This window comes from Manacus vitellinus, unplaced genomic scaffold (assembly GCF_001715985.3).
Source record: "Manacus vitellinus isolate BGI_N305 unplaced genomic scaffold, ASM171598v3 scaffold_2_pilon, whole genome shotgun sequence".
Classification (NCBI taxonomy): domain Eukaryota; kingdom Metazoa; phylum Chordata; class Aves; order Passeriformes; family Pipridae; genus Manacus; species Manacus vitellinus.
In genome coordinates, this window is record NW_021940208.1 from 49,006,632 (window position 1) to 49,019,398 (window position 12,767).

The 12,767-nt window shown below is 36.9% G+C and overlaps 1 protein-coding gene across 3 annotated transcripts in view; it reads right to left on the reverse strand.

Moving 5' to 3' along the window:
- Positions 1–651: 651 nt before the first annotated feature.
- The window catches only part of FGF14 (fibroblast growth factor 14), a 391,534-nt gene continuing 379,418 nt past the window's right edge, over positions 652–12,767 (reverse strand). For all 3 annotated transcript variants that reach the window (XM_018071441.1, XM_018071440.1, XM_018071444.1), the window contains 2 exons: positions 5,562–5,760; positions 652–2,486 (listed from right to left, as the gene is read on the reverse strand). In XM_018071441.1, coding sequence (XP_017926930.1) covers positions 2,350–2,486; positions 5,562–5,760 — 336 coding nt within the window. In that variant the 3' untranslated portion in view covers positions 652–2,349. The remainder of the gene's footprint in view (positions 2,487–5,561; positions 5,761–12,767) is intronic.

Sequence of the window (12,767 nt, forward strand, 5' to 3'; positions counted from 1 at the left end):
CTCATGAATCCTACAGGTGGAGAGTAAGCCCCCAGCTCATCATGTCAGTTGCTTTGGTTTTGTTTCGTTTTGTTTTCTCAGGGATGGTGCATAAATCCCACTGGACCAGATAGGATTAGAAGGGTACACCAAAGTTTTTAATAAAGTGGTGTTTTCCCCATGCACACATATTTAGTGCCAGCAGACAAGGGCACAGTCTAAGTCAAAGTTTCTTTGCATTTTTATCACAGTTTTAGATTAGGTTTGTTTTGTTTGTTTTTTTCCCCTACATGGATAGAGGGCTTCATGCTTAACTCATTCCCTCCCTAGAAAGACCCAACATCAAGCATTAGCTTGCTGTTCTCATAGCACATATACAAAAGAAAGTCTGACCTACAGAAAAAAAAAAGTTTATCTAGAATTTAGCAGCTTTACAGTAGCCTCCTTGAAGAGTGCACTAAATGTTTCTTATAAAAACAGAACACATTTGAAAACTAGTATGAAGAGTTCATTCAGACTGAATCAGTTGTTCAGCTGAACAGACAGGGACTTTGAAATAACCAGCAGCCTCTCTTAGGGACTTCAGCACAAAGACGTGGTAAAACAAATTGCCAGAAATACAGTGCTAAAAAAGGAATGGATGGTTTCCACCTTTTTTGTCTTTAAATATCAAGGTAACAGCAAGAGGCCACACAGTTTTCCAGACTGAGATACAGTTTGATCTTTGCTGCCATTTCTGAGAAATAAATTCCATCTTAAGCATACAGAGAGTGCCCATATTTTTAATCTCCTGAAAGCCGGTGACTAAGCATGCAAAAACTTCAGTGGCACCTCTGTGGCATTCTCTAATTCTTCCCCCCCCAAGCCCACCTCACCCCATAACATTGGCTTAATTGTTCACAAGGAAGAAACTCAAGGGTTTAATGTTGTTTCTGGTAATATGATCCAAGGCTTCAATTTTATAATGTTTTTCATTTCTTCGAGACTGATGTAGGAGAAAGTACAGTATATAGAGATCAAGGCAAGGCACCTTCAATCTAGCAATTTGGTGGGCATGTTATCCTCAGAAGCTGGGTGGAGGTACATACCGGGATATCAGTGAAATACCTAGGACTGGACTTTGCATGCTTAGCTAAAAACAAAAATAAAGTTTTGTAATATGTCCAGTTTTAAAATTTTTTTTAAACACCAGAAATATTAAACTATAATTTGTAACTACCCTTTGCATTGGTGCTGCAAAAAAGAACACAACATCTTTGCCCATGCTTTGCTAAGTAGGTGTGGAATTCAGCCAAAAATAACAATGGCGTTAAGTTCAATTCCTTAAAAACAGGAAAGGATTATATTTGAAATGGATTTAGGTAGCATGATTCTGATTAGTCTTACTTTTTTTTTTTTTAATTGGTGGTGGTTGTTTTTCAAACAATGAAGATTTAGTAGATGAAAAATGAGCCTTAATTCAGGCCTACAAGGCCTACAAAATTCTTTGGACCCACTTTCCCAAAAGTGAGTGGGTCTTGCTCGCTGGGCAAGGCAAATGTTACCATTACCAGTAAGCCTGTGATATGTATAAAACACACACACAAAAAGAAACTATACGGGGATGCCAAACACGTGTTTCATAAAACTCCCCGTTGGTTGTGTTTGACACTCTTCCCTCCACTATAACGCCAACCTCAGAAGCACAGTATCTTTTACTAAAGAGTATTCACATTTAATCAATATTGTAAGCCAGAGACAACGATCCTATTCTTTATAGATATAATTTGTAATAATAGATTTTTGAAGGCTTCCGATTCCCTGATTGCTTTCAAAACTAAGCCACCGGCAACACTTAAGTTATAGAGAAACACAATCCCTGCAAAAGTTCACAAACAGTGGAGCGAGCAGCCTTATAAAAAAGGGAAGAAGAGAAATTCATAATAGCACAGGTTTACAGCATCTAACTAGAAATTACTTGATTATTTGTGTGCTACAAAATAGAACTTAAACACATGGATTTTGCTGAAAGTGGACTCAAAAAGGGATTATGGGCAATTGTCAGCAGGCAAGGTATCAAGTGTACTTGTGAAGTATGTGATTCACATGAAGTGTCACAGTCACAGAAAAGATATTAAAAAGGCATTCCAATATCTGGTAGGGCATTCCATGGTCTGAGTTTAGCTGGTTTGTCCAGGTGTCTTCTTGTTTTGGGTAGAGCTACATGTTGAGATTTATCCACTTGCAACAACTCAGTTCAGAAACAGCAACGGGCAAGTCGGTGACTTGCTGCAAGCTGATCCACAGACACTGCCGAGAGGAAGTCTGGCAAGGATAAATCACTCAACTGTACTCGAGATTCAGTAAGTCACAACACCTGTGAGGATCTGGCTATGTCGTCTTGCTCTTGTTAACTGGTTTGCCGCCATTCATTATTGCAGATGCACTTGTGCTTTTACTTGGAGTTACCCCAGCCTTTGGCACTGTTTCTCCAATATCATGCAAAGATGGTTCTCGATACATGGCAACTGAGGGGAGAGAAGAGAAAGGGAGAAACATTTTTAAGAACGTATCACATGTAAGAGTTCATCTCAAATAATTATCTATAATAACTGATACTGTAGGATGTTCCTCTTGCATACCAGGGAAACTATTTATTTTGACAGACACTTGTTTTGCATCACTGATAGATTTTCTTGACCCTCCAAAATTCTCACTTCTTCATCTCACTTAAAAACATGTAGGAAACTACATCCTTGTTTGTTTGATGGACATTATAGATTTTTGGAAATTAAAAGCTACTTTTCTATCTTTGCATAAAGTGAACACACAAAAATGTAAATGTATATACACATATGTATATATATATAGACCCCTTAAATAAACATGCAAGCTTTTAGAAGTAAAACATGATAAGACAGATTGTATTTAAAAAGTGGGATCATACAATACAGTTGTCTAGACTTGTGTTCATTTTTAGTCATATTTGCAAGACTAGGCCAGGATCCAGTTCTACAAAGTTATGTGTACATCAGTCTCTCAAATCTAAGGAACTTGGCTATGATCGCTTCAGTTGTATCCTGAAGAAATATCCAGGAGATGTGGAGAGTACACAGAAGGTTTGGGGTTTTTTCTTCCTCCTTTGCAAAAACATATGCAGTAACCACTGATCTCCACTGAATGTAGAAACGCAGAAAACTTCAGATTGAACTACTAACTGAATTCTTAGAGGAATTAAACGTTTGCCCCGGGGCTTCAGTTCCCATCTAACCACTTCAAATCCTTTGAGAAAAATACATGTATTCAATTACACAGTTCCAGCATTAAGCTGCCTTAATGATTAATGCTCTTGGATAATTCAATTTCATTTTCCATGTCACTGAATCAGGTAATATTTCCACTTATACCTAACTTCAGTAGCATTTATTTATATCAGAGCAATGTTAAAAGAGATGTCAAAGCAGCCAAAGGAATTAATCATCACACTATGACTTTGGGACTGGCTGTGTGTTGCCATAGAGAGCACAATTCCTTCATCCCTTGGCTAATTAGAGTAGGAGGCTGGAGCATCAAAGTACTGACCTTGATCTCCAGTGGTGTGAAGTTTCATAATAAATATGAAGGGCCCCATAGCATCATTAACTAATCAAATACTTGTTCTAACATTTCCAGTGACATAATCTACATCCTTTTATGGCTTCTAGAAGACTGACATTAAATGTCTTCTTTAGAGTATATAAGGCTGGTTATGATCTATGTCTTCAGAGTGCCCCATAACTGTGTTTAGGGTACTTAGTTGATTAATTAGAAGATCTTGATGAAATAACACTGTGATCTACACAACTATTAAGTTGAACAACATGAGGTGGAACTATAAAGTAAGGAATTATATAGAAGAGCTATCATATTTGATGATTCTTATAGGCAATGAAACAGGAGCCAGGCCTAAAAGAGTTAACTGACATATCTTGGCCTGCTAAGAAACTACCAACATCTAAACGATCTGTGCTCGTTCTGTTCTGCCTACTGGACTAAAGCTTAAAAGAATGGTAGAAGAAGCATACAATAGGCCTAGAGGTAATAAATTCGGATGCAGTAAGATAAAGTAGACATTCGAATAGGAGAAACAGGCCTGGAGCCAAGGCTTTCTCCAAGCTCCAGTGAGTGGATCGAGAACAACAGAAAAGTAGGAAGGTCAAGATGCGGAAGATGAGATGAGACCCCAGACTCAAGGGAGGAAGAGCGGATCTCCCACCAAGATTGAGGGCCAAGAGAAGCACCACTCCAAGCCCTGTCTGAGCTCCATCTATACTCTACCTGTTATAATTATGTATAGATAGCTGTTGTAATCACATGAATACACATTTAATCATATATGAAAATTGTATAAAAACTACTTTTGTGTGAAACCTTTGAGAAGTTCTTTGTGGTGCAAACCATGCTTGCTCCTGGTGCTGTCAATAAATACCTTTGCTGCTCAAAGATCCAAGAGTCTCTGAGCAGTTCTTTACAGCAATATAAATCATTTCTATGCATTGTCTAAGCTATTTTGATAATCTGATAATCCAAATATTATTGAAAAAGAGTAACTTCTTTCCTAATCCATATCAGTTTGCATCTCTGTTAAAAATTCAATGGCTTTCCCTCTTAGCAATTTGTATTATTTAATATAAGGGAATCAAGATATAAAGTGTTAATATTGTTGAGAGCTCATGGAACTACTGGAAGTTTCTACAAGACAAGAAAAGCAAGAAAGCATCAACCTGAGTTCAAAAATGAAGTCAAAACTTAGATTATTCTGATTCTTTCTTTATGATGAAACTAAAATATTTAACAAACTGATTGTCTAATCAAAAATTTACTCAGACATTTTCAGATGTTAAGTGATGAGATAACTTTCAGAATGACTGAAGCTATGTGTAGCAATAAGAACAGTAAAATTTGGAGTGCCATCAGGACAAGAAATGAAACACAGCATAGGTTTATAGAGGCTTGCAGAATGCATAGGATAAGACAAAAGTTCCAAGATATAATTGGATGCATTTTTCAGAGAATGTGTGTAAGGTTACTGTGACTGTTATTTGCTTCTATCTTGGTTTAAAGGCCAGCTTACAAAAGTTATGTACGTTACACCAATTGGCAAAGTAACACAGCATGATTTATTTCATAAAGAGACCTTTGTGTTTTGTATTAGAAAGCTTTTACTTTGAAATGCTGACATTTCATCCATTCCCTATATAACTCCCGATTATCCTACAATATCCATTATTTCATTCTGCCTAATAAAAGGACTATTTTCTCAATGCAAGACTCACAACAGCTTTTGTCCCTACCAACAGAATATTTTAAAAGTAGCACAATGCACTTCCACAAAAGAGTTCTTTTCTTGTAGAATGACCTCTTAATCCCCGGAAAAATGTTTTTACATATGCCCTTTCTATCATCACTATGCTGAAGCACAAAACTGCTTCATGAATCTTTAGGACTGTCATTAGTAATGGCCCCTGTGCAAGGCACACACATTCAGAAAGGGCATTTTAGAAATCGTTCCCTTTTCTTGTGAGATTTATGGGAGGGTCTACCAGCAATGGACTGAGCCTCACCTTCCAATGGCTTGGGTAGAAAATGAGCTGCTGGTTTTGTTTTCTTCACTCTATTTCCTTTCATGACCTGCCCTTCTTTGTTCAGCCCCAAGAACCAGGCCCTCCCGGACTCCTGTTGTCTGTAGAGCATGGATGAGTAGATTACATAATAATTTTCAAAAACGGACTCCTTGAATTTGCACTCTGGTGTAAAAAGTTCCTGTGGGAGGAAAAGTAAATGTTAAATGGTATCTCTAAAGTGCGGCTTCTGTTTAGTTAATTTACAAATACCTCTTGATAAGTTTAATATATGACTTATAATAAGGTTCTGCTTTGAGAACAGGAGTTCTGTCTTTCTCTGGAAGACCTCCAGGTGAAGTTTCCATGAATGCCTCAGTTTTCCCATCTGTGCAAGAGGGATAGTACATTTTCAAAGTAGAAAGGAAGCTATACAGACATAAAAAAAATTTCAAAATACATGAATAACTATTATTGTGCTTATTTTTTCAGATAGGATATTCTTATAAAGATTAAGAAAGTCTATGCTAAAATAGCATTAATGAGATGACAGTTGTTCTAACATGGTAAATGCAGCAAACTTCCTCTGGTTTACAACAACTAATATTCGAAGCTCAAAATGCTGCTACTAATATATTAAGATATATATCATACCCTGGAATCCACATGGCCTGAAACACCACAGGAAAATACTATTTTGATGTACAAATTCCTGGACAAAGAAAAATAATTCCTACTGACTTTCTCAACATTCATTCCAAAAGTGGAATATTTTTCAGAAATCACATTTAGAAACAGCAGTTGTCAAAAAACTTTCTCTATAGGTTAATCTAAATACAAACTTCTGCAGAGCAGTAGCAAAATAATAATTTAAACATAGATATATATTTTAATAACATACGTAAGTGAAAAAATAAACAGTGTGAACATACATTGAGATAGGGATTACCAAAATTCTTTGAAAAATCCAGCAAGTTAATAAGCAAACAAAAATTCATTTAAAATATCACTAGAAAATAAGATTCTGTGTGATGTGATTTTCTGTCTGTGGACCCATCTGCTGAAGCCTGTAGAAGAAATAAGACATGAAAGGAAGAGGTAGACGTGGAAAAGAGGGAAAAGCTTAACTTACCTTGCTAAGCTTTCAGAGAGCAAAGTTCTCAACCCTGAATACTCTTTTTATATTCCTTTTGGTTATCTTTCCCAAGCAGTAAAAAAATCTGAAAACATCATATCTTTTCACTTCTCCGTTCACAGTATTTTTTATTCATTTCTTTTTTTCCTGGCCCCATTCAGTACTGAGTTAACACCCAGCAGGCAACATGTTTTCAGGGTCTCTATGCCATCCCCAGCTGCCTATATATTGTAAGAATTTCACAGCTCTTTCTATCACAGATTTACTTTCTGGAAATCAAAGTCCTTAAAGACATAGTTCCCCATACCAAAAAGCACAGATGAAAGACTTTTCTGAATCTGCAATAAATGTCATTTAGTGCACAACCTAGTTCTTCTATACGATGGCGTACACAGTGTTCATATTACCATGGCTTAAGTTACCACCAGTAAGCAAAGCTGTTTTGATGAACAACAGGCATACTATTAGCATTTTCAATTATGGAACATCTTTGAACCTCAGATAAAAAGAATTAATGTATTTTATGCAGCAACAGACTAAAAGCAGTTGCTGTAGCATATGGGAAATGACTTGTGAGCCTGCCTTAAAATGGGTTGCTTTGGCTGTGTGAGCCAGTACACTTAGTGTCTATAGGTCACACTCATTCACAGGATGCAAAAAAAAATTCTCTGATATGTGCAATGGGCATCTTTATGTACTACAACCTTTTTACCCCCTATGTGCACAACTGCATATATATATATACACACACACACACACACACACACACACGTGCATAAATGCGAATACAGTTTGTAATAGAAGCACTGAATATTAATGACAGGAAACACCTTAACTGCACCTTCTCCTTTGCCATGGGGCTTTTTCTCTCTCTGTTCCAAGACTTTAAGACACCTGTTGTTTGTGTTAGTCTCCTTTCTCCTCCACTGATTTCAAATCACAGTAGGGCTCAAGGCGACTGAAAATGAAACCAGAAGGCAGTGACATGCTAGAGGGAATGCCTGTTAAAACCTAGCACAAGCGTTTACATGCGAGTCATGTTTCTCAGCTGTTGAAACAGCAGATGCTAATCAGGAAATGCCTACACAGCTCTCCTCATTACCTACTTCACTGAAAATGCTACCCCCTGTGTTCCCCACAAAGTTTTACTTCCTTGCAAAGCTCAATTACCATAAACACTACTCCTTAGCCAATATTCACTTTTTTTTTTGCTATAAACAAAAGCTGTTTGTCATTCTGTATTCCTCTGTACTAGAGATGGTTGGCTGCCTCTAAATGCTATTTGTGTGTTTTACCCTAACAATATCCATTACCATACTTAAACAAGACTCTTTCAAATCATATCCCTTCTCTGAATCAAACCCAACTCTTTCCTCTTTGACTTCTTTGGCATGGGCCATATGTTTTTGACAGTGCATAGCATATGAAATGGTAGGTATTTACCAGGTGAAAAAAAATGGATTATTTCTGTGCTATTACTTGTCTACTCATGGACAAACTAGCATCATTACTATTATGTAGTTATGAAAAGCACAGTAATAGTCTGATAAATTTTTTTTCCCGTTTAAGGAACAGTCAAACCTGAATACTGTACTCTGCCTAAAAATACTGCAGCTATCCAACTCCAGACATCTGGGTAGTGTAACAGCTTTGGACAGGGTTTGCTTTTATCCAGTATATTAGGATGCAATTCTGCTGGGTTAAACTCTCAGTCAAAAAGTCCCTTAAATATATGTTACTTTAAAGTAGAATAATAATTCTACTGATGTGGCGAGTGTTCATGAATGAAAATTAGGCACCTGACAATTACCATACTGAACTGCAGCCATCAGCTCCTCTGAGGAAAGAGTTAGTCAAAAGGAGACTTTTGAAAGGTCCACCTTCCCTGGGGCTCAGGTGGAAATTGAATATTTCTAAGTTAAGAGTGATGCCTAAAGTTTTGCCTTAGACACCATCTCAGCTGGCTGAAAAGCTATAAGGGTCTATACTTTCTTCAGTAAAGTACCCATAACACCTAAGATATTGTTTGTGCAAACATCTAAGATATTATTTGTGCATGTTTGCATGTACCTAGACAAATCTAAATCTGTATCTCTAAGACTCAACCCAGTAAGAACTATCAGAAAATTACCAATGTGTTAAACAGCATCAACTTAAAAAAAAACATCCACAGGTGACTTGACTCAAATCCAACGCTGGAGGGAAAGGCAGTATAATAGTATTTTTTTAAGGGAAACTCAATAGTGAAGGCACTCCCCTAGGCTATCTCCCTATCTGTATCCAACCTGAAGGAATCCAATATGCATCTGGTTGACATGGATAATTTAGATCTTCCCTACAAGAATGACTTTTCGGGGTTTGATCCCAGGACATTTTGTATTAAGAAGTGACATCACTTGCAAACAACAACTTGTGCTCAGGATTTCTCTTCCAATGTCAATGCCCAGATTTAACGTGTAGTTTTATACAAAAAATGGCTTTATCCTGCCACAGCAACATTTGAAAAATAAAAAGCATACCAGCTGCCAATTTCCAAAACCTCAGGAATAGGTTTTGGCTGTGAACTGCCATCTGATACAGCTTCCTGGGTCCTGGGGAAAGGAAGGACGTATGAAACTGCATCATGCTGAGGAAGGATTTTCACTTGGATATTTTTGCTATATTCTCATCAAGTTTTTGCTTGATGTGAGTCCTATGGGGAGATATTTTAAATCTTCTGATTGCAGTAGCATTAATACATATCACAACACACAGATCATGGGTTCAAACTTGTGGAATCAAAAGTTCGGTTATTGTGGAGTTTTTAGTTTTTGGGCCCCCAGCAGTGTCACCAAATCTCAGCATTGTATTACTCCATAATGATGGAGGCTTTGCTCATGGAATCACGTGGTAGCGTCAGAATCTACTTCATTTAAGAACCAAACACAAAAGAAATAAAATAAACTCCCACACACATTATCCATTTCTCATATCTGGGAGTGCCTGAACAACAGAGCTCAGGTTACTTGTGGTGTCAACATGGAGATATAAGGAATGTTGGAAAGTAATTCAGATGACAATTGAGATGAATTCCCTACCAAGTAATGTCTTTCTGTCAATCAGAGGCTGAAGTCTGACATGATGAAGCTAGGCCTCAATGCCAATCAATAATATGGCACAGTAGCAAATGGCTAAATCAAAGTACAGGGGGTAGCACTGTATTTCTCAGTGAGAAGGGGAGAATGCTGCAGTGTGAAATGAGGTGTGAAATGATGAGATCCCAGAAAACAGCTGCAGTACAGTGGAAAGGCAAAAGGCCTTGTCATAAACATATTTGTGCAGCAAAATCTGTAAGATCTTGAGGCTTCTCCTGCACATGAGACCTGGAATACATCTAAATTGATATTTCTCTGACTTGCTGCACATTGAATTAGGTGAGTTAGACTACCTTCTTACAGTATACCTATTTGACAAATGCCAGTGTAAGAAAAAAAATTACTAAAGATTTCCCAAATATAGTATCAAATTTTTCCAACATTTAAGCTGGCCAAAAGTCTGCAGTTCAAAATGATCTTGTGCATTAGTTCCTCTTCAAATGGCAGAAAACACAGCAACACATGGCTACTTACCTTATGGATTAAGGAGAAACTTATATTATATTTCCTGTACGTTCAGAAGACATTTAGTGGATCTGGGCCTAAAAGCCCCCTAAAAAACCCATAATTTTTAAACATAAAAACAAGAACAAGCAAAGTTGGCAGAATTTTCTATGTGCAAACTGGCCACATAAGATACCAAGGAACACAGGACTTTAGCTACCACTACAGACTTTGAGGTCACTTTACTAACAAATCTTCAAAATATACAGCAGTACTAGTTGAACTTGGCAATCCTACAGATGCCCCATGAAAGCAACAAATACTCTGAACCACTTTCACACTTTACGCCATCTTCTGATGGAAAATTTCCTTAGTAGATTACAACAGTCAGAGAACACCATTATTGGCTTTTCTAAGCTGATGTTATTTCTGTCCTCTGGAAGATTACTAAATATGTGGACTTAAAAAGAAAATTAAAAAAATAGGAGTTGATATCATGCAGGTAAAAACCAGGGATGACTCTTCTTAAAGAAACACTGAGAGTTCAGTAAAGATGTCAGCATGTAAAAGCAAAATTTTTAGCTACAATTCCTGTCTCTCATTTTAAATTTTTTTAAAGACTTGAACATGTGAATATCATTGCTTGTAAAGAAACAAAACACAACTTCTGTCTAAATTTAGGCAAAATTATATTCAAATCAATGCTATTGCAAATATTAACACTTACTTTACTGGAATTCTAATTAGTGGGGATATGAATGGTAATATTGATAATGTAGCAATTATTTTATTCATTTACATTCATAAGAACCTAAATTAAGGTAATGAACAAAAGCCACACAGCATACATAAAGAAAAAATAACAAAAATTAGTTTGAACAGATACCTACATGTTTAAGAGAATCACAGAATAGTTATAGTTGGAAGGTTCCTCTGGAGACCATCTAATCCAACTTCAATACTAAATACAGCCCAAATTTGGCTTAATTTTATGTCCAGATTGGAATCATAGAATCATTAAAGATGGAAAAGGCCTCCAAGATCATCAAGTCCAACCTCTTCCTGAACAAGACCTTGTCAACTAAACCATAGCACTAAGTATCACGTCCAGTTGTTTCCTGAACACTTCCAGGGATGGTGACTCCACCACTTCCCTGGGCAGCCCGTACCAATGCTTAACCCTTCTGTGCAGAAATTCTTCCTGATGTCCAACCTGAAAGTCCCCTGGTACAGCTCGAGGATATTTCCTCTTGCCCTGTCACTAGTTGTCTGGGAGAAGAGTCTGACTCCCACCTTGCTACAACCTCCTTTCAGATAGTTGTAGGGAGTAATAAGGACAAAACAAAACATAAAGCAGCTCCGATTACAAAAATTTCCTTGTTTCGTAAAGGTTGCTTCGCTTAAACTAGAAGATATGGCCATATTTAACTATAATTTATTAAAGGCAATAGTATTTTGTATGGAAAGCAGAGTACATGCTCATCACTTACATAAACTTACCATTTGCAAGACTAAACAATGATGTCAGATAAAAGCAAATTTTAAATAATAACTTCAAGAATGATCCCAAATTGCTACTTATATACACTAAGGAGATATCATATATTTCTCTCTCCTTCTACATAGTAGCTATTACAAGCACTGCCCAGGTTTTTTTTTTTGATCACTACCTACAATTCAGAGTCATCAACTCAGTGGGACGTGGCTGAAATAGAACAAATTTTCCTTGATATAAGCATTTATGATATATGTTATTTAAAGTTGTACAACTGACTCAAAAAAATGAACGAATGTTTGTGAAATGCAGTCCATCAGGAATATCTGAAATGTAATCCTCACATTAGGAGTGAAAGAGTAGAGGTTGTTAAAAGTTGAGGGAGAGTTTGGGTCAGCAGTCTGGAAAAGGTTGCTAATTTTCAAAACTGTCTTTATGGCACTTGTGTGAAAACTAGAATACTTCACCAAATGCTCAAGAGAAGAACCACTTAAAAAAGTGTTGCCTTACTTGAATAAAAAAAGCAAAATTAATTCTAGAAGTATTATCAAGAAGCCAATTTTTTAACCATGGATTTAGAATGGCTGCAGCACACCAACAACCACCACATATTACAGATTATGGTCAAGTATAATATCCTCACAGACATAGAAAGGAGAGTGAAGTTAATTTTTGCTTCAGTTCAACTCTGAGCTCTCACAGAAATGTGTAATTTTTGGCTTAAGTACATCTTTGGCTTTAAAGGAAATGGAACCAGAATCCCTGTATCACTAAAATGAGACATTCAATCTCCTCACCACCTAATCCTCAGCAGCTATCTTCCCTTTCTTTGCAGTAGAAATCTGCTTTAAGGCTTCAGCTTAAACAACTATAACTTCTTGCTGTATCAACACAGAAAGACATCTTTTGTCTCCTGTACGGCACCTACAATTAAAGAAATCCAGTATCAGTAAGAAAGACAGATGCACTAAGGCACAAGTAAGAGAAATTGCATGCATTGT